Here is a 23,855-nt window from a genome sequence, read left to right on the forward strand (position 1 = left end):
ACAGATAAAATCATTTACAAAAAATTTCCACTATTTTATTTGTGGCGGTCTTGAATATGTTGTTAGTCCAAACGACGTGAAGAACTAGAGAAGAGTACCTTCTTTGTTGGCCTTTTTAAATATTTATTCATGGCCTATGGCTTAAAGGTTAATGTCAAAAAATTTTTCGTTTCAGATTTAGATTTGATTGTAACATAAGTAGGTATTCAACCTTGAATTGTAATAATCAAGGATAATCCACAGAAAGTCACATTCCAAGGGAATTTTACGTGTTCTACTCTTCTCTTTCGTTATTTAGCTCGGGCCTTTTTGTTTTTTTCAAAAACGGACTTACGCTATTGCACAATTTTCTTTCGTCGATCTTTTCCGACGGCTGTCAACTTGAAATATTATAAAAATCGAATTTAGAATAGAAAGTAAGAAACGAATAAATGCCATAGGAAATAGGATTTTGAAACCTGTTTACACGTATGAACTGGAAGGTGCATTCTCTTGGAAATGGAAATGTATTAGGCAAATGAAAGAATGCCTTTGGGTTTTGTCAGCCTACTGTAAACATTAGAAAGCCTGATTAGAATAGAAACGGCAAATCACCCGAATTCCAACAATTGTTTGGAAATTGTTTGTCTTTCAAGACGTAAATATAATTTTTTTTTTAATTGTATGAAAGATGCTTGGAATCATACCCACAACTTCGTCACCTTACCGATGTTGTGCCTGCAGTTAGGTCCTCCTGATCATTTTCATCGCTTTCATGATGACATAATGACGACGTTTAATTAGTTAGATAAGTTACATAGGGATTACTTCTCCATCCAGTCGTTTCAAACCAATTTTGGAGATTGGCATTACTGATTGAATTCCATTTGGATTAATAATTACATTTTTCTTGGTTTAGCAATTAAATTAGTTAATTACGGTTGATTTATTAGATAAGAAAATTCATTTTATGCTGCTAATTAACAGGTTTCTTTACCCTAGCTAAATTTCTCCCCAAAGTAAAATTACGCTCTATCTGAAATGTGTCACGTTCTTCCCACTCGATAATTCTTATCTCTCGGCTGAAGAAAATTTCCGCAATATTTTCGTGGAATAGCAGCGTTTAAGCGTAATAATTGATGATTCATGTTTTTTTCTGTTTTCAAAATGAATTTCTTAAATGTTTGTATATTTTCTGTCAGTGACAGCTGTCTACTTTGTGAGATGACCTCCTGTGGTCTGCGGGGTGATGAATCTATAGTTTGATAGTTACCCGTCATCTTGCCCTCCCTTCCCTGATTTTGTTTCAGACGTGTTTCGGCATTTCGCCGTTTTCATGGTTCATTTTGGGTGACTTCTTGTAATACCTTAGCCTGATTAACTATGTTAAATTTTAAGATTTCCTCCTGCGGTCTGCGGGTTGATGAACTTATAGTTCGATAGAGAGTTACCTATCATCTTAGTCTCCCTATCCTCACTGATTTTGTCATTCAGACGCGTTTCGGTATTTCGCCGTCTTCAGTGTTCAGTTTAGGTGATTTCTTGTTAATTAATATCTTAGTCTGATTAGCTATGATAAACTTTGAGCTCTTGTGGTCTGCGGGGTGATGGACCTATAGTTTGATAGTTACCTATCATCTTGGCTTCCCTGTCCTCGCTGATTTTGTCATTCAAACCCGTTTCAGCCTTTCGCCGTCTTCAGTGTTCAGTTTGGGTGATTTCTTGTTAATATTTATCTTAGCCTATGTTAAACTTTGAGATTCCTCGCGGGGTGATGCCCTTTTGTTGGATAATTATCTAGGTATCCTCGCTGATTTTTTCAGGCAAACACATTTCGGTTTTTCGCCATTTTCAGCGTTCAGTTTGGATGATTTCTCGTTCATAAGTTAGCCTGATTAGCTATGTTCAATTTTGAGATTTCCTCTTGTGGTCTGCGGGTTGATGAACCTATAGTTTGATAGTTACCTATCGTCTAGGTATCCCCGCCGATTTGTTCAGGCAAACACGCTTCGGTATTTCGCCATATTCAGCGTTCGGTTTGGGCGATTTGTTTGTTAATAACTTAGCTTGATTACCTATGTTAAGTTGTGAGATTCCCTTTTGTGGTCTGCGGAATGATGAACTATAGAGTTTGATAGTTACCTATCATCTTGGCCTCCCTATCCTCGCTGATTTTGTCATTCAGATGCGTTTCAGCATTTCGCCGTCCTCAGTGTTCCTGATTAGTTAATCTTTGAGATTTCCTCGAGGAGTGATGAACCTATAGTTTGATATTTACCTGTCATCTAGGTATCCTCGCTGATTTTTTCAGGCAATCACGTTTCGGTATTTCGCCGTCTTCAGTGTTAGTTTGGGTGATTCTTGTTAATACCTTAGCCTGATTACCTATGTTAAATTGTGAGATTTCCTCCTGTGTTGGTGAACCTGTAGTTTGATAGTTACCTTTCCTCTCAGTCTGCCTATCATGTGAAATAACTGCGTTTTCTTCTCGTTTCGTTTTTGTTCTTTTTCCTCCATTTACGAATTATTGGGTTGTCCGGAAAATAATGCAGGATTTTGGTATTAAACAAAAAAAAAGAAACTAGTTACTTTAAAGCAATGTTCTTTAATCAAAATAATTTCCCANTGAGTAATCCTGTAAACGTAAACAGAATATTTTATATAGATTTTTTTTAATGAAAACTTAAAATCCTGCATTATTTTCCGGACAACCCAATAATAAAAGCTGGATATAATTTCATGGAAATATAATTTACATCGAACAGAAAGTTTTACACAGTTCTCACCCTGGGAAAATTAAAATGAACACCTACTTTCAGCACTTTTTTTACTCTCTATTTCACATTAAAATTGTATATTTATACAAACAAAACCGTACAAAAGGGCAAAAGAATAGTTATTAGTACCTGTTCTTTGCCAGGTTCGTTCGAACAACTCGATTGACCAGGTTCATATTTTAAAGTTTTACGATTTATGTTTTATTTCAACCTTTCTTCAAGTAATAACTATTATACGAGGAGGATATTTTTCCTTATTTCTCCTGGTGTATATTCTTGGCGAAACTGGAATATCTGGTTTCCAACTACTTGAAAACTTTGAAGGCGTGTTTAGGAATTAATTGCTATTAGCGCAAATTTAGAATTCGCTTTATCGAATAGTTTGTCTCCTGTTGACGTCTTTTGGACACGTTCGATCGATTTCTCCTCATTCCGACTTAAGAGGGGCCGGTGGAATTAATATGACGAGATTATTAAACGTATAAAAATCGTCCTTGCTCATTTACGATGCCATAACAATCAAACGGTTGTTCAATTAATAAAAGAGGTCGAGCCAAACAATCTTCTCGTTTTCTGCAATCTTAGCGGTCATGGCGAACTGATTTTCGAGGGGGGGGGGGTTCGTACTTCCATTTTCACAGAAAGGAATGATAGGTCGAGAGGCGGTTGAAAGTTTATTGGCGTCTATTTGGGAGAAACTGTCCAGCGAAGAAAAATAGAGCGAAAAAAAGAGACAGATTATCTTTAAATCGTGATTTTCTGTCATTTCGGCCTTTTCTCCAGGCCGCTGTGCTATCTAAACTTGCTGGATCGACCCTCCGATCGGGATAACCCTTGCTGCATGTTCACGACGTTCGTATTATGTCTAACATTCAAATTTTTCGGTCTTTGGTTAAAATTAAGAACTTGTAACGCGGTCTGCCACTGCATTCAAGGACGTTTATTTTGATGTCGAATCAAATGCCGTGTTATCGTTTCTTTTTTTGTGTTTTTAAGATAATGAAACTATGCCTCATAATAGAAGCTGTTTTTACTTTTCAAGATAAATTTAATTCGCCACGGCTCAATTGTGATATATTGTTTGTTGTAGTCATAAACAATAAGGTGACGACGTTTGTTGATTGTGTTGATCTCGATAATGACTTAGAATCCCTGATATCTAGCATTTATTTGTGAATTTGATAATTTGCCATATCGGGGAAAGGTAAATTGCCAGAAGTGATAGGAGATTAATTTGAAATGGAAAAAGAATCCATTTAGAAAAAATAAAGTAATCGATCGTAAAAAAAATCCATCAGTGAAAATTAAAAAGAAGTGAATTGTCTTAGTTGACTCTGCCAATTTGGCTTGTAATAAAACGACTTTTTTTATTGAACAAATCCCAATTAGAAGTTAAAACTTACATAAAATGATGAACAAGATGGAGAATATCGTGTGGCTGCGATGTTGATAAGATAAAACGTTTTCAAGAGAAAATTTAAAGAATCTAAATTAAATATTTAATCTTGAAATTCCACAGATAGTCAATTCTTAAAAACATTGTCGATGAATTCAATCGTGCTGTGTACATTAGAGTTTTTGTTAAAGGCCGAGGTTGGACCTCAGGGGTATCGGAGCTAGGTCATTTCATTCCCCAATGCAATCAGTTCATAAAACCAATCACACTCTCGCTCATTCTTACATTCTTTCCTATTTACCAATTCAGGGTTGTCGAGTACTTGATACTCCTCCATCACTCTTTACACACATTATATAAATAATTTGATTTAAGGTCGATGGGGTAATATTCCGCCATTGGCCCTTTCACACTGCACATTCACGCTAATAAATACATGCTATATACAGTAAAACAGTCCTGACGGATCAGATCCTCCGAGGTTCATCTATCTACTGTGCTGTTGATACGTGAGAGGTTCTCTGCCATTATTTATTTTAAAAACGTGTGGAATTTAAGAAAACACTTCTCTCAGGGGTAATGGCATTAAACCAGTGTTACTGGAGGATCACAGGAGAGGTCGTTTTATCAACCCCCAACACTGACACTCAAACCAGACCAAATTATAGTTGCAAAGTACTATGTTTTATCGAAATGCATAAAATTAATCGAAAAAACAAGAATATTTGTTACGGGCATCTCGAGGTGACAAACATCAGTATTGAAAGGTTATAAATAATTCAACTGCAATGACAGCCGTGCCGTTGAAAAATGACGTACGCCCAGGAATAGACTTGACAGGCTCAGGATCAACTGAAAGTCGTTGTTTAGCTAAATAGACTTATTAATAAATTTGTAAGGCAGATTTGGTGAATCGTCTCAATTCCATCACAAATTTAGACACGTTTGATTTATCTGCACATCGGACTAGAAACTGAAATTTATCGAACCGCTGGTTGTATTTACTTTTTTTTTCAAAGTCAATTCAATTTATGATGGGTTCGGTGAAATGAAACGGCAGTATTAACTATTAGTCGTTTCATTCCATTGCTGAATAGCTTCATAATTGAATTGTTTCGTACACATTCTCGCCCTGCTCCATTCACGCTAATAAATACATTCCTATATAAGTACATACATACATGCTAATAAATACATACATACATTCTCAGTATAAATACAAAGAAACACAAGACGAGATATCTATAAAGCACTGGGTGGCATTCTTACACGCTCTCTTTACGGAGCCAAAGAGTGGCACCCTTCAATTGGGACACGTCGAACAACCTTTCTCTACATGCCAGACATCTACGCTGGCTCTGGTCCAAAAGTAATTGTCTGGCTTTTAATTTAACAATTGATTTATAATTTATTTATGCGTTGATTATTGGGTCTTTTGTTGTCTGTTGCGTTTCTACATCAAACAATTTTTCAGTACGCTCAACGTATTACCAAGAAATGATTCTGGTTTGAGTGTGTGTGTGTTTTTGGTTGGTTGTACGGTTGGTTGGCTGGTGTCTATTATTTCGGAGGCATTGCACATAATAATGATCATCAATACTTCGTCTGTCAGTAACTGCGTCATTGTATTATTAAGAATTAATGCTTTTTTTTTTTTTTTTTAATTTTTCCAAAATAGTAAGCTGAATTGTTTTGTGCATTGTTCGTAAGGGAAGACAAATTCTTAATAAATTGTTAACGGTAATGTCGGCTGTTTACAATTGTTACAGCCGTCTATTTTATTGAAAAATCGATTTCGGGTCACCTACATATTATATGCGCATTTTTATTTTAAAAAATACGTATGCATTCAAAAAGAAAACGAGACTGAAGAGAGTGGGCTTGACGAGAAAATTATCAAACAAGAAAAGCAAAACAAAAACACCTAATTTTCCTCTAATCGTATCCATATTGTATTCTTACTTTTTCATATTCATTATACATAGTATATAGCTCGTCAAAGCATGATTGGAAACCTTGACCAGCTATTTTACATATTACATTTTCAAGGGAATTATTTACCAGCAGAGAGCACAGGATTTTGCATAATTATCCAATAATTTGTTCACCTAAAATACAAAACGCATTCTCGAGAATTTCATCTAGGCTTGTTGTAAAATAATTGAATGGAATATAAAAATTTACCAGTTTTCTAGTTCAAACAGTAGCAGTGTCAAAATTGTAATTCTGGATGTTGTATGACTTTTAGTGGATCATTCAATTGTTTTAGATACAAATCTCGATGGGTATTTCTTTTGAATTTGTATCCTTTGGAAAAAGAGATAGTATTTGTAGCCTATACATATTGTACAATATGTCGGGAGGATGTGCCTTCCAGCTCGTACGTGTAAAAAGGTTTGAAAATCCTATTTACAATTACATTTATTCGTTTCGTACTTTCTATTCTAAATTCGATTTTTATAATATTTCAAGTTGACAACCGTCTGAAAAGGTCGACGAAAGAAAATTGCGCAATAGCATAAGTCTGTTTTCGAAAAGGCCCGAGCTGAAGAACGAAAAAGAAGAGTAGTACATGTAAAATCCCTGTGACTGACATTCTGTGGATTAAACTTGATTTTTACAATTCAAGGTTCCTTATGTTTCTACAGTCAAATCAAAATCTGAAAAAAAAGGTTTTCCTGTTCTTCACGTCGTTTGGACTAAGAACAACTTACTTATCAAAGACGGCCACCAATAAAACATTTGAAAAGATTTTTCTTTATTACTTTATTTGTACACTATAAATATTAGTACATATTAAAAATGTGGTCGCAAAACGCATGCCATGAGAAACCAACCAATGCTGGCACTCAGTGTGGGATTAAGGGGGGGTCTCGAGGTCATCGTTGATTAAGACATTCGGGATGTGAAAGATGGCTCGAGCAGTAGGGTGAGGATGGATCGAGAGGTTGGTGTGAAACTGTTGGAATCGGGGACGGATCAATTCGTTGACAAAAGAAGTGTTGAGGTCGTTGTGGATAGTGAGGTTAATGACGTAGTAAAGAGCTTTGACGATTTGTCTAAGGACTTTTGAATGGGAGGATTGGATACGCTGGATGGTAAATGGCTTGGCAGAACCCCGCAGTTCCACTCCGTATGTCCAAATTGGTCTATAAGGTAGTTTAGAATTGACGGTCAAGATGGATTAACAAATCGTAGTTGCCCAAGTCTTGTGTGGGTATTCCACGTCAGTCTGCTGCCTAGGCATAGTCTTAAGTATTTACCTTAAGTCTGTCTCTTTGTTATTGATGTACAGTGTAGGGCAAGTACTTGTGTAGTCTTCGTTCAGTGAAAACCAAAGCTTATTGATTAATTGATATTGTAATGCGTCTGGGATTAATTGGGTTGTATGAACGAACTGTTATACATTGAAAGACTTCTCCTCGTCTTATTGACCTCTAATACATTTTAATGTCCCTGAACGATGAACAGTAACGATTAAATTTTACTTTAACGTTCCATTTTTTTTAACTGGCTTTTTTTCTAATAGTTTTTTCTTATTTCGAGTGGTTTTAGAGGTTCCTCATTACGCTACACAGTTTTAACCACTCTTGTATCCAATTGGGATAAAGTAGGGAAAAGTAACCCTACATCGATATTTTTTCAATCAGTGAAAGTTTTATAATTAGAAAAAGGTTGATGATAAAATAAAAAATTACTGCGTCGATCATCGATCGTTGAATATGCTCATCGTGATCTTGGTTTGGTTCAGCATATAATTATAACGAATCCATTATATTTCGTGGTCCTATTGACTAAACAACTTCTTTCAATTAATTAATCTTTACGTAAGGCATTGGTTGCAATGAAAAAGTTAGTGTCACGAGCGGGATTCGAACCCGCGACCTTCGGCTCAATACGCCGCTGCTGTAACCACTTGAACTATCGTGACTTCGATCCACTCAGACACCGACCCCCCATCTCATGTTCATGTTCGATTCTCGTCGACAAATGAAATGGCCACGGAGAGCTCTCAGTGAAGATACACTTCGTTTTACTTGTTAAATCCATTATATTTCGTGGTCCGTTTGACCAAATACTTCTTCCAATTAATTAATCTTTATGTAAGGCATTGGTTGCAATGAAAAAGTTAGTGAGTGTCACGAGCGGGATTCGAACCCACGACATTCGGCTCAATACGCCGCTGCTCTAACCACTTGAGCTATCATGACTTCGATCCACTCCATTATAACGAATACGGAAGCTTTCTACATCTAGGTTATGATATATCTAAAAAAAATTAAACTGGCGATCCAAAACGATTTTTGGTAACATTCCAAAATGTTGAAATATTCAAAATACAATTGATTGCATCCTGAAAAAAGGAACTGAAGAGGGGAGGTAAGAGCTCTCGAAATAAATTTGTCAATAAAATAAAAGGATAATACAATTCATTAAGTATATTATAAAAAATTAAAGAAGAGTACAATGTATTTCAATGTTGATTCGTAGGTTACGAACGCGAATTGTATCTAACCTTTTGAAGAAAAATCTTTTTTGCATTAACCGTCAAGCTAAAACTACTGTTTGGCTTCTGGCTAATGTAATTATCAAGAAATAATGAGGAAATAATATAATATATTAAAAAATCCACACAGTTTTTTCGCTTTTTGAATGCATTGTTGTGACATAATGGATGCCCTGCGAGGTCAACGAATTGTCGAAATTGATCTTCTCTGGTGCGCGCCTCTATTCTCGATCTCTGTTGATGTAGTCGGACGGGTTTCGGCTCAACGCCTTCTTCGGTGGATTTCAGGACGATAGGCCCGCCGTCTACAGACGCGAGAATAGGCCATACCAGAGATATCCAAATTTGATCAGACCATTGTCAACATTTATATACAGAGTTTATTATTTCCACCTGCGAATATATTCGCCGTGAGATTTTAAGTGTCGGCCCACTCGAATCGCCTGTGAAGCGTGAGATTTTTTTTAGCGACGGACGAGGATATGACAAAACGTTATCTTAAAAATGTTAAATATTGCTTGTACGAAAGGTTCACGGTTATGAGACTATGTTCCTTTATTTTATATTTTTGACCTCTTTGCCTCGTCGTTTTAGGGGGGGGGGGGACTTCCATGGATCTTGTCGCGAAGTCTCGTTCCTCCCGATCCACCTTTGTGGATAAAAACATGCCGCTTTCTTTCCAAAATGGAGAGATTTCGTCATGTTGTCTGCAGGTTGTCAGACCTGTTGGTGTTTCCGATCATCCTGATCAGTGTATCGTCGCTGTTTCGGCCTGTCAGACGTGTGGCAAAGTTAAGCCTGATTTACACGTTGCCAGTTAATCTTGCCAGTCACATAAACACCTTGTTGCCAGTGACTGGCAATGCCAGTGAAACAAAAATGTTTGATTTACTGGCAACTCCTTCTCCCTGCTTGCACTGTGTAAACGCTGAGGTCCAGATCCAGTCTTGTTGAAGTTTGTCGATTGCCTCATTGATCAACAAATCGTCTGTTTTTCGCTCTGTGAAGTAACAAAATCATTTTTTTTCTGTTCGTCTGTAATTTTTATTCTGTGATTTTTTTTAAAATGGGTGAAGAAAATCGTGAAAATGACAAACGAAGTTGTAAAAGACCTTCACATACGAGTAAAGAAGCGAAACGGATTGATTTTTGAGTCGCTTGTCTGTCTAGTGCTGACATTCCAGTACCTCAACTGGCACGCTAATAGCTAAGTCAGGGGGGCGTCGGTGGCGCAACGGTTTAGGCGTTGACACGGCGCTCATCATTGTAAGGTACAAGTCCCGGGTTCGAATCCAGCGGCCCTGCATTCGGACCCGACATACTTACAAATGGGCTTTTTTCAAAAACACCGGGACCTCGAGGGTTGGATACAATCTCTGCTGTTCCAAACCCTCGGTAAAAAAAAAGAAATTAAATCAGGTATCAGGTTGCTAAATGCTGCAACACACCATTCCCCATAGATTTTCCAATTTATCATTAACGCCTACTGCAACTATTTCTGCTTACTAGGGTTGTACCAGCCAAGGTCTTTTCGTGATTAAAAAGTGCTCTTCTTAGAAAACAGCCTCCTGTTACAAATTAATGACAATCTATTTGAAAATTACCCTTAACCCTTGATGCATGGAAACGTGATACGGAATGAAACTTTCCTAATTTAGGAATTCGGGGAATTACGACGCGATAGGCTCCAGTGATCTCGGCCAGTACCGGATGCTGTTATTCGAGTAATTTTGACTGCATCTTAGAACTAGGCGTGACACTACGGACCGGCGACGTTCGCCTTTTCCTCGAATCGGCTCCTTCGATTAAAATCTTAATTTGTTAAGTTTTAAAAACACAACGATTATCTCGTGCCGAAAAAACAAAAACCAATCTAAGAATATCGATATAATTATACAATGAGTGGCCCAATTTTCAATTATTGGGTTGTCCGGAAAATAATGCAGGATTTTAAGTTTTCATTAAAAAAAATCTATATAAAATATTCTGTTTACGTTTACAGGATTACTCATTTGTATGAATGTCAACACTTATTAATCCTCTTCCAAATGATATTGTTTGTTTACCTCTGTAGCATTCCGCTACTTGGAAATAATTCAGTCATCCTTATAATGTCAAAGCGAGAATTTCGTACGATTTTCTTTTACGAGTTTAAACTCGGCCGAAGCGGAGCCCAAACGGCTAGAAACATTAACCAAGTCTGGGGCGAGGGTTGTGTTAATGAGTGCACTGTGCAAAGGTGGTTTAAAAAATTTCGGGAGGGAGATTTCAGCCTTGAAGATGAAGAAGGTCGTGGAAGGCCTTCCTCTCTTAATGATGATGTTCTGCGATCAGTGGTGGGTGCAGAGCAACTCAAAGTCAGTAAAACGACCGTCGCTGACCACCTCAAGGCGATTGGAAAAGTGAAAAAACTCGAAAATTGGGTTCCACACTCATTAAACGATCGCCAAAAAAATCAGCGCTTTGATGTTTGTGCATCACTTCTTTGTCGAAACAAAAATGACCCATTTCTGGCCAGAATTGTTACATGTGACGAAAAGTGGATTCTCTACGATAACACTAGACGTTCTGGACAGTGGCTCGACAAAGGAGAAGCTCCAATACATTTTCCAAAGCCCCCAACTCATCAAAAAAAGGTAATGGTTACGGTATGGTGGGCTTCATTTGGTTTAATACACTACAGCTTCTTAAATCCTGGCGAAACCATCAATGCTGAATCATACTGTAACCAAATTAATACCATGCATCAGAAATTGGCAGTAATGAAGCCCTCTTTGGTCAATGGGAAAGGGCCCATTTTGTTGCATGACAACGCTCGACCACATGTGTCACGTGTAACGTCACAAAAATTATTGGAGCTTGGCTATGAAACTTTGCCTCACCCACCCTACTCTCCGGACCTCTCGCCTACTGACTACCATTTTTTTAGACACCTGGACCACTACTTAGAACACATAATATTCAAAAATCAAACGGAACTGGAAAATGCATTTATTGACTTTATCAATTCTAAAAATTCTGAATTCTACTCAGACGGAATTAATAAGTTACCAACACGTTGGGAGAAATGTATTGAGAGTCTGGGAAATTATTTTGATTAAAGAACATTGCTTTAAAGTAACTAGTTTCTTTTTTTTTGTTTAATACCAAAATCCTGCATTATTTTCCGGACAACCCAATAGATAGCTTGCCTTTTTAAGAATTTTGGGCTGGGTGTCAGGTCGGTGAAATATCCCATCCGTGTTGTCTTATTTATATTTTTTTTTTCAACTTCTTGAGTTTACTGAGCTCGAGGGATTTATATTAAAATTGTAAATTTTGAAAATCCGAAAAGAGAACCTGCTCAAAATATGTTTGGCTATGCCTACACATGGAATTATATGTTCCATGTTAATTTTATAACCGCAGTGTTTCTCGGTGTACCAATGTACAAATTCATGTAATTTGTTTGAATTTAAATCATGTTTTTTAAATATTGACTTCGTCTTTGTCAAATTGTTCAATGAAATTTGTTTTTCTCCCGTTTTTAGGTACACGAAGCCGCAGACGTTCGCCGATTGCATCGGTACCGAACTACCGTTGGGTTGGGAAGAAGGATACGACCCAAATATCGGCGTTTATTACATCGATCACGTGAACCGTAAGTAACCAAAAAAAAAATGTACATGCCTTATAATGAAATAGCACACCTCTTGTGGCGACCGGCGTCCACAACCACAGCACTTAAACCAGATGCCAATTGGCAGCCTATTATCGATTTTAGCGTGCTAGTATTTAATCTAGGTTCTGTACAAATGTGAATCGCGACCCCTTCCTACGAGCCTTCTGTTAAATTCCATAGCATCAGAATGCGTCAAAACGTTTCGAGGTCAATGTTTTCGTCAGGAATTCTTTCATTGTCCGTGCGTTCTCCAAGGCACGGTTTCTTTTCCAGGTCATTTTGACCTTGCCTATTATAAATTTTAAGATTTAATAATTCTCATCGGCTCCTTTATCTAATCACTTGGGGTGTTTCTGTGTTTTTCTTTCAAATTAGTAAAAAAAGTTTTTGTGTTTCTAATTACTATCAACACTATTAGCAAACTATAGATTGGTTGATTAAATTTCATTACCTTTTCATACGTAAGGTTCATTCAAATCATTTGCCTTAAAAAAAGCATAATAAAATAAATTAAACACTGGTAAAATAAAATATCTATAGAAAAAAGGAATAACAAATTACATTAGGTTGAGATATGATAAATTATCTAAATGTTCTAAATAGTATGGCTATAATTTGTACGTAAGAACGACAGGAATTTATGAAAACGTGTGACTCATTGTTTAAATAGGCTGTTAGTCAGAAAAACTGAGTTCATCTCGTTTGGCAGATGAATTATTGGCTGAAATAACAAGCTGAGGAATTCGTCGTGAGACATAGGGTTTTTGTTTGCAAAGTTTATAGAAAGAGATATTATCATTTAGGGCATTCGAAATTGACAAACCGAAGAGATTATATCTCAAAATGTTGACTGTATTGAACGTGTCGGACACTTTAAACAGAGCCCGGTGTGTCTGAGGCCTATGACTCGATGGATCGTGAAGTACGGCTCATTCTGAAAAGATATGGCATTCCCAAAAATCATTAACTTGATGAAATGTACGTATCATGGATAGAACTCAAGTGTTGCTTGAAAGGAAGCTATCAGAACAGTTCAACACACGGGAGTTAAGGAAGGATGCAACCTGTCACCTACTCTCTTCATCTTGGTACTGGATGCAGTCATACGCGCATTCCTGGAAAGAAAAGAGGCATTCAATAGGGGAAAGATTGGAAGATGTTGATTTTGCCGTCGACACGTGTCCCTTGGAGCCAAGGATAAGCGATCTACAAGCCAAAATAACGGCCTTGAACATCACAGCCACAGGGGTAGGCTTAAAAATAAATGCCAACAATCAAAGGAAATGAGAATAAATCCTAGAACGGTAGCTCGCTGAAGCAGTTGATTCTTTTACCTGCCTAGAAAGCCTGGTGTCAAAATTCGGAGGTACTGAGAACCATGTGAAGAGTAGAATTTGGAATGCTAATTGTGTATTTATACAATCATATCCGATATGGAGAAACAAAAACATCTCCAGGCGAATCAAACTTCGCCTCTATAACTCGAATGTCAAGTCCGCCCCATTATATAGATCTGAGACTTGGAAAGTCACCAAAACTAGGACGAGTGCTCTCCAGGTTTTTCCGGCTAGCTTCCCATACGGGCTGAAGTACGTAAGCTGAGAAAAAATGAGGCGCCGTCGAGAAAAGTGCCATAGAGTGGAACCCGCAAGATGGACGACCGAGGCAAACATGGAGATCATTGGGAAAGGAACTGAGGACAGTCAGGAAGTCGGGGAGAGAGGAGGACAAGAGCTGTTCAGATGACAGAGAGGGATGGAAGAACTTCGTTCTCGCCCTATGCTCTGTAAGCGACAGGAATTAAGTAAAGTTAAGTAAGTCAAGTCAAACACGTTGAATAGGAGGAATACCACCTGTTACTAGAACCTAGCACCTGGACGACTTTGCTGAAGTTTTGACTAGCCTACCTTCCTCGAAAGAATGAATGATTTTATATTGACTTTATGATCAAGACTATTCGAATTTCAGGGCGATTATTAATCAGATATCTGGTTTTTTAATAACAATAACGACGTGCATTGTTATAGTTTATTTTTTCTGAAAATTGCGGAGATCGAGTGTACAATGAACAAAGGATTAATTACAAAAGGAACCGTCAACCATGAAAAAATATGACCGGATTAATCATCGATTTATCATACCAGTCTCCTTTTTACAAGAGTCCATCGGTCAAATTACAACCATTAACTGGCTGAACAATCGAGGCTATTTTTCTTCATCTTTAAAGTCTGCATCGAGAGCAATTTGTTCTTTAATCAAAATTGCTGAGACGGAAGCATTTCGCCAAGTTTTAACTTTAAAAAATTATACTTGTAAAGTTTATATTGGGATTTTTTTTTAAACGGGCGGAAAAACACGGATCATATTTATTGTGTGAACATTGGGAATGTATTATAATTTATTACTTGCTCGGCATGTTTTATATTTATCGGCACGTTCCGTTTAAAGTATTGGGTTGTCCGGAAAATAATGCAGGATTTTGGTATTAAACAAAAAAAAAGAAACTAGTTACTTTAAAGCAATGTTCTTTAATCAAAATAATTTCCCATACTCTCAATACATTTCTCCCAACGTGTTGGTAACTTATTAATTCCGTCTGAGTAGAATTCAGAATTTTTAGAATTGATAAAGTCAATAAATGCATTTTCCAGTTCCGTTTGATTTTTGAATATTATGTGTTGCAAGTAGTGGTCCAGGTGTCTAAAAAAATGGTAGTCAGTAGGCGAGAGGTCCGGAGAGTAGGGTGGGTGAGGCAAAGTTTCATAGCCAAGCTCCAATAATTTTTGTGACGTTACACGTGACACATGTGGTCGAGCGTTGTCATGCAACAAAATGGGCCCTTTCCGATTGACCAAAGAGGGCTTCATTACTGCCAATTTCTGATGCATGGTATTAATTTGGTTACAGTATGATTCAGCATTGATGGTTTCGCCAGGATTTAAGAAGCTGTAGTGTATTAAACCAAATGAAGCCCACCATACCGTAACCATTACCTTTTTTTGATGAGTTGGGGGCTTTGGAGCTTCTCCTTTGTCGAGCCACTGTCCAGAACGTCTAGTGTTATCGTAGAGAATCCACTTTTCGTCACATGTAACAATTCTGGCCAGAAATGGGTCATTTTTGTTTCGACAAAGAAGTGATGCACAAACATCAAAGCGCTGATTTTTTTGGCGATCGTTTAATGAGTGTGGAACCCAATTTTCGAGTTTTTTCACTTTTCCAATCGCCTTGAGGTGGTCAGCGACGGTCGTTTTACTGACTTTGAGTTGCTCTGCAAGTTCTCGAACAGTTGTTTTGGGGTTTTCTTCCACCACTGATCGCAGAACATCATCATTAAGAGAGGAAGGCCTTCCACGACCTTCTTCATCTTCAAGGCTGAAATCTCCCTCCCGAAATTTTTTAAACCACCTTTGCACAGTGCACTCATTAACACAACCCTCGCCCCAGACTTGGTTAATGTTTCTAGCCGTTTGGGCTCCGCTTCGGCCGAGTTTAAACTCGTAAAAGAAAATCGTACGAAATTCTCGCTTTGACATTATAAGGATGACTGAATTATTTCCAAGTAGCGGAATGCTACAGAGGTAAACAAACAATATCATTTGGAAGAGGATTAATAAGTGTTGACATTCATACAAATGAGTAATCCTGTAAACGTAAACAGAATATTTTATATAGATTTTTTTTAATGAAAACTTAAAATCCTGCATTATTTTCCGGACAACCCGATAGTTGACGATGGTAAATGACCTCTATGCTTTGGCTGGCGGTTGTTACACGAGACCAAACAGACCAGGCGACCCATTGATGAACTTTCGACTGGAGTCGATTACATTTGAATATTAAATAAACATATCAACAAGTTGATTTTCCAATCAGACCTTTTCTACTTGGCTTCTCATTTCAAATACTTTACTATTAAATACTTTATATGTACTGTTTTATCTCGAATCGGCTGGAAACAGTTTGTTGGATTCCAAAGAGGTGATCGGCGTTTCCGAGTAGGTATCGAGAATGTGCTGTGCCAATTCCAAAGCGAAGTGGCACTAAAAAACGGACATCGCCCGGGTGATGACCTTGCATCTCGGAGACCTTCCTGAAGTATGACTCAGAAGATACAAACCTCTTGAACGGTTGTTTTGTGACTTTGTCGACGGCTTTAGAACTGAATTAATTGTGATAATATATTCAGCTCCTTAATTTTTTTTTGTTTTATTAAAAACCCAAATGTGGATTTATGGTATCTCGTTCTCTTCTGTACTTACTCATCTGTGTTGCTACAATTAATTGATCTATAACAAGGCCAAAAATGACTTTAACCTATAAAATTTACATTTTCAGAGATACACTTGTTTTGATCATTTTCTTCTGAATTCGATTCAATCGCTAATGTAATCCCAATTTGAACTGTTCAAGTGGTTATATTTCTACAAACGTTCAAATATGCTAGTGTTGAATTCGGGATGTAGTTATTTGAAGAAAACCGCATGTTAAAATCCTAAAATATGTTAGATTGAGGAGAAAATAACAGTTGAAGTTTGAAGGTTTTCTCACAAATTCATTTCATGTTACTCATATTCTATGCATATTACTTTGGCAAATTGCACTATCTTGTTAATCTACTTCCCCTTCTTTTCTTTTTATTATTACTAGAAAATTATTCCTTCCAACAAAGAAACACTTCAAGAATGCCAAGGATTCAATTACGTTTTTATTTATTTTTTTTTAATTTAGTACTTAACGAATATGAATTTTTTATTTTTATAATAAAAGATACTATTGAAAATAATTTTTTATTTTATTTGTTTATTTCCATTTGGTAGAATTAAATTTGATGTGTGCGTGTGTGCAAGCAACTCAATTGGGGTGAGAGTAGAGTTTATTGTGGAAAGTGGAAAATGTTTTGGGGATTATTTTTTGCATTTTGTCATTGTGGATTCTATTGACTATGTTTCTAAGAATTTTGGATTGGAAGGACTGTATTATTTGGATGTTTTGGAAGGTTTAGCTGTGACCCACAGTTCTCGTCGGTATCCAGATTGTTTTGAGTATTGTCTTGTGGAGTGTCAGTTTGTTTTTTGTTGACGTTAGATTTGCGTGTTGGTAGTATGTAGAACAGTCCGAAACGTTTAATTCCTGCTGTTTGAGTAGTATTTGTTGGTTCCAGGTTTCTATAGGTGTAGAACCCAAGGTAGAGGATGTAGTCTGTTTTTGGGATGGGAGTATTATTGAGGAATATTGCATGAGAGGTTTTGCTTCGTAGGGTGAATGATACATGGCTACCTTTGCTTTCGTTAAGTTCGCCAGTGTTTTTGCTCCATTCGGCTTTTGCAGTACATGTGCTTTCTCCTCTGGCAAAGGATGGTGGAAAGTGAAGTCGGGATATCTGCGGTGTTGAGGAGGTAAAGGATTGGTTAAAGTACGCTGCCCTGTGCTGGGTAATTCCCCGTAAGATGTTTGGAAGGATGCACTTCAGTTTGCACAGGGGTCCTTCACGCCACACGACGTCGAATCCTTGTGACACGTCAAGAAAGGACACGGTATTCTATGCGCTCGAGGGAGGATATGCGGTCTACGACGCAAAGCACATGCCTGGTAGTGGAGTGTTGACGGCGGAAGCTAAACTGGTGGTCTGAAGAAGGTTGGAGGAGTTTACATTTACAAAATACTTTCGGTCAAGACAATTAATTTCAGATATCAACCTCACCAAAAGTTTTTGAAGTAGTTATTACTCAAGGTGACTAAATGATTCCTATTGGGAATCAAATGTATTTGAGTGGGAAAACTTATTTGTCCTTAATTTTTTTTCAACCAACGGGGACATATTTATAATTACTTTAGGTTTAAGTGGGTAGAGGTTGAAGGTTTTTTTGATGGGGGGAGGGGTGTTGATGCAGAATACAGTTCTTTCCTCCACTGAGACCTAAACAGATCTATTGTGGAACCTCTGTAGCTTAAAACCATACATTGGACAGTGTGCTATTCGTTAAAACACTAAGCACTTTCCTTGGTGTCTCTTCGTGGATCTCATTGGATATGAGAAATGCCCTACCGAAGTGGCTGCATCGTAAACGGGCTAACGCTTTACATTGACAAAGGATGTGTGCCGACGTCTCTCCTGGCAGAACCGGTATGTTTCCGTCTCAGTCTTGCCCATCTTCTTAAAAGGTGATAGTTAAGAAGGCAGTGGTCGGTGTAGAGACCTATAATATTTCTCAAATCCTGTCTGCTGAGAGAGAGTTCTTTCGCCTTCCGTTTTTAGTTATTTGTAAATCTTTTTGCTTGCTTCATACCTGGAGTATTTGTATAGTGTTAGGGTTTTTCTTTCCCAATCTATTTTTCCAGTTCCAATTATGAGACAACATGTCTAATAATGGCATATATCACGTTGGATTATTGCCCTGTCCTTAGCACATTCTCTGGATTACTTAGTTTGGCTCTGGTCCCAAGGGTAAGAGGGTTGCCTCTTTTTTGGCTAGTTGGTCAGCCAGTTCATTTCCTTCTATGGTGTCATGTCAGGGAACTCACTTTAAGGGTAATCTTGTTTTGCTTTCCCAGCAAGTTGTTCACTTTATGCCCTCCCAGACAAGTTTGGAGTTGGATGCGTACGCATGCCTGTTTAATGCCTTTATGGCTGCCGTCTGAGGGTATGTGTATCTTTGCACATTTAATATTTTTCTGTATTAACTCATGTGCACTACTTGTACTGATGGGATTTCAGCTTGGATAATCGTTGGTGTTTGTCCAAGGGGCTTCGCTAGGGTATAGTTCTTCCCTTTTCTCCCTGTTTCATCTTCGATCTATCTGTGTATCATATGACGGCCGCTTCATGAAATTTGGGCTCTGTCCTTAATGTTGGGTACCAAATGTTGTGCGAGTAGGAAATTTTATTTTTCCATAGATTTTTTTTTTCTTCGGATAGATATTTATATTTATTGAGGTTTAAGGAGGTAGTGGTTATTTATTTATATTTATTGCACGACTATATTCACTGAGACAGGAAGCAAAGGGAAAAAAACGATCCTTTCGGAGTTCAAGTTTTCAAAAATTAATATTTTTTCTTAATTATTGTAAATTTAAGGTCCCTTTGTTCTCTTTGTTATTGCAATCCTTTGAAAACTAAATTGAAAAAAAAGAAAACATTGGTGTAATAGATAATTTAGTATACTTTTTTTCCAACTTTTGCTATTAAAAGATTGTTATGACTGAAAAAACGTCAGTATAAAATATAATTGACAGGTGCGATAGAGCATTTTTGATATTTTTTATCATCAGTTAAAATGATTGAATTTAGACAAATAGAATGGATTTATGCATAATTTGCCCTTTTCCTGTGTTTGCAATCAACCGTTAAAAACTTTTCTGAAAATTTTCCTAAAATGTTTGATAATTTTTTAATTTTTTTAAAGATTGAATTTAGACAAATTGAATTGATTTATGCAGTATTTGCCCTTTCCCCGTTTTTCTAGTCTACCGTTGAAAAGTTTTTCTGAAAGTTTTACTAAAATGTTGCATTTTTCAAACTGATAATTTTTTGATGATTTGTGAGAATTTTAGTTTGTTTATTTATGTTTTTTGTCGAATGATCTCAAACATCAACAATGTAATAGGTATTTTGACACATGTGTGAATTCTGCTCTTGAAATTGCAACGTGTGTGAAATATTAACTAAAGTTTAAACTTAGAAAGATAAATAAACTCGTTGTTTGGAAACCTTTACCAAACACATCCGAGAAACAACACATTCTTTCTCTTGAGAATGTGATTCCAATGTCGCGCGATAACGTGATCTAAAAGGGGTTTCGCCGCAAACAAAAACCCCAAATGCAATTGCGAGAATAAAAAGGAAAAACACATGATAGTGGGGATAGAAGTAAACAGCCCATTTGCCAGGGATTTATTAATAACTTTAGGAAGGGCTTAAACAAGGTCAAGTTTTTTCCTTTGCTAACAAAATCATTGTATCAACCACTTCACCAAACAGCAGTATAACGAATATTAAATAGCCAGTAAAATTTTTGGAAAAGTGAATCGCCATACTCGCCTCACCTCAATTCATTTCTATATCAGTAAGTTCTGTCGAAATTTTTGCAAAAGCAGAAAATCAAGCTGCTCTGTAATACATTGATTTCACTGTTTTCGTTAAGCAGAGAATTTGTTCTCTACAAATACACGTATTTTAATAAACTACAAAATTAAATTATAATGTGTGTTTCTTAGTGACCTGTTGTTTCATACACAAAACTTTATGCCCTGAAGATGACCCGAATAAAGGTCGAAACGCCGTAAAAAAAAAATGAAAAAGGTGTTTTTCCAACCTACCTCATTCTTGACCACTCCTCATGACTTCCACAGATTAAATTATAATATAATAAATAATAATAATTATAGTACTTTATAAAATAACACAATAAACACAGAACGGCATGGAAAATTCCGTCTGCCGGAGGAGAATGAAAACATAAATAAAGCAACAAAAGAACAGAACAATACAAACAAGTGAAAAAAGGAGAAACAATAAAAGAACATGAAAGTAAAGGCAAAAAATAAATTAAGGAAATAATAAAATTAGTTCTTTAACATAAATATCTTGTCATGCACATGTATGTCTGCAATATTTTACAAGAGGGGTCGGTTCAGAACCCAGCAATTAGTTCATCTCTAGATGGGGAAGCCTAGGAAGCGCCCTAGGCGAGGCATAATAATTTCTTTTAAAATTGTGCATTCTGCTAAGAAATGTCCTCTCTGATCTGAAGAGTTTCATAGAGAGCACAAGGCAGAAGGCCCCTCCATCCAGGGGGTGTAATTTAACCAAAGTAGCTCACACCTCATTTTAAAACCCATCGCAAATCCCCAGATTCAGGTGCTGATTAGAATCAGACAATAAATGGAGTGGGGAACTTTATGGTCGAGATCCCCATAAAGCAAAAACTGATGTCGGAGCAAGGCTCACAGACTTCTCCCGAAACACTGGTCATTGCAAGTAGAGAACCAAGGTTAGGGTTCCATTCGCATATATTATTAACATTTAAGTTATGTAAGGTGGAATATTTAGAGAATAGAGTATGCCACTAGGAGAACCAGAGTCAGTGAAGCCTCAGTGTAGATACCATCAATAGGTCCGTGGATATCTCTAAATACACATAGCTAGGAGTTAAGGAGAGGAGGGCAAAAAGCTTTTGGATGAAAAAATTCCTCAAACTTGACATGCTTAGAACAGCATAGATCTAAAGACAGAATGATGTTGAGTTTAGCTTTCAGTGGGGTGTTGTAATTTAACATTAACCCAGCCCAATTCTGTTCACACACCTACTTCAATTGATATTGTAAGGAGAGGCGAGGTGTGAAGGTAGCGACTATACCTATAAAAAAATGTATGCGGCGCAAATCCTTTGATGTTTGTCAAAAAACTGACTAGGTCCCGGAGCGTGTGCGTTGAACGAGGGATAAGTTCTTGCGTGCGTTGTCAGGTATTGCCGCACATCCACAAAAAATTGCGCTGCGTGTCGCAAATTTTTATAGATTTGGACCCACGTTTATAGTAACTCCAAGATATTTGTAACAATTTACAATTTTTACAGATAATCCTTTGTAAGAAAAACTGTCGTGCGGACAAGTTTGCCACCTTTTTTAAAATTGTACACCTTAGATTTGGCAAGGTTAACAGTCAATTAAATTATATTGATGTATAGTAAAGCCAGAACTTGGGCGTCGCTGACGAGGGGGTGATTTCACTTTACGATGCTTTCTCCATATTATTTGCAATTAAAAATTCTCGGGCTATGCCGGGATTCGAACCCAGGCAATACACGCCCTAACCACTCAGCCACCGCGGGTCCTCGGCATTAAGACTGTTTTAAAGAATTTAAACCATCAGAATAATCAAACCACACCGTCAAGAATGGAGATTCAAGATGGCTTACCTTACAAATAGTAATTTTATAAATAGAACAATAAAAATAACCCCCTACATGACAATTGGAATTACGTCCTGACGATAAAGTAAGTTCTGTCAGACATGAACACCTAACTACAGTTTATAATGTAATAAAGTGGTTTTTGCAAAACGAAGTACGCTTTGGTCCAACGAGTAGGTTTCAGTCATTATCGAATTAAAAAATTCAATCTTGAAGATCAGATAAGTGAGCTTAGTTCAAGGATCTGTCTCTTCAAAAACAACTTTTGCCAGTTAATGAGTTTTTCATGACTTAATTACATTTTCAAACAATAACGCCCCAATTCACACTCCTCGTATGGCAAAACAATACTGACTCTGGTGCTATGAACAGGTAGGTCATTTGAACCCTCAATGCTTAACGTAAATCAACCATTCTCTCTAATTATTAACGACTTTTTTCATTCCTGTGTATATACCATTCACTCCAATAGGATGACAGAGTACTAAATCAACCTCCATCAACTTTCATTTCCTATTACATTTCCTTGAAAAAGCGTAAAGTGCCAAGGAAAATGCTGCTGTTCTCAAGACCTCTCATCTGGTAGGCGCACCTACTGGACATTGATTGACTTGGTTTGCCCCCCTAGAAATCATTTGCACCTCATACTGTAATTATTGTGGATGGCAATGGTTACGGATTATTTTTTATTTCTAAATAGGCCGTTATTTTCATTTAATTATACGCGAATATGTGCTCGCGTGCTCTTGGGCAGAGATTTGGCCGAATTTTTCCAATTTGTGATAATAATTGATCAAATCCCCCCCCCACTTTGGAGAGCTCGATTTTATCTTGATGTCTTGCATTTTTTAATTAATTATCGTCTTATTGTATGAGCGATGTTGAGAATTCCCGTTATCGTTGAGGCAGAAATGTCCTCCGGATTGTTATGCGACCAATTTCCATTATCGGTTTTAATTAAAGAAACTGTTCAAGATATACATATTTACATTTTCAAATAGCATAACAAAAATCTCTGGATATGTTTTAGAAAAACATCTTTTTTTCGCCGTCTCTCTTCTAATAAATGAATTGGCAATTGAAAAGAGAAAGGGTAGCACGTATGTAGGAGGTGGTTGTTAGTAGGTGATCATCTAAAGTTAAAGTGCTTAACAGCTTAGGGTATCATATCATAGATGCAAAACGCCCTAAATATTGTAGGAAAATTGTGTGAGAAAAGTTTAACTATGAGCCCAAAGAAAACATATCTCACGATCTTTACAAAAAGAAGGAAGCTCAATCTGAAAGATCCCACTATAAAGGATGAAGCCTTAACTTCCTCCAAACAAACAATACATTGAGAAAACACTTAGGCAATATTCACATAAAGACAATGCTCTACTAAGCATTTGCCAGAGGCTATGGCAGTAAAAACTAGAGAATAAACCCCAGTATCGCGTACTGATTATATGCCACAACGGCCAGACCCGGTAACAAATATGAAGCGCTAGCAAAACTACAACCAAACTACAAAGTCAACAAAGACTAGCGTGCTCAATATAGCAGGGGCAATGCATACATGCCCAACCACAGTAATGGAAACAGCACACGACCTTCCACCCTTACATATTTATGTAAAAAA

The 23,855-nt window shown here is 37.1% G+C and overlaps 1 protein-coding gene across 1 annotated transcript in view; it reads left to right on the forward strand.

Annotated features, from left to right (window-relative positions):
* The window catches only part of LOC106663329 (protein kibra), a 60,078-nt gene that overhangs the window by 5,332 nt on the left and 30,891 nt on the right, over positions 1 to 23,855 (forward strand). Inside the window, exon 2 of the mRNA XM_014388088.2 lies at positions 12,190 to 12,299. Coding sequence (XP_014243574.1) covers positions 12,190 to 12,299 — 110 coding nt within the window. The remainder of the gene's footprint in view (positions 1 to 12,189; positions 12,300 to 23,855) is intronic.

Source organism: Cimex lectularius, unplaced genomic scaffold (genome assembly GCF_000648675.2).
Source record: "Cimex lectularius strain Harlan isolate CLEC.00 unplaced genomic scaffold, Clec_2.1 scaffold79, whole genome shotgun sequence".
In the NCBI taxonomy this organism is placed as follows: Eukaryota; Metazoa; Arthropoda; class Insecta; order Hemiptera; family Cimicidae; genus Cimex; species Cimex lectularius.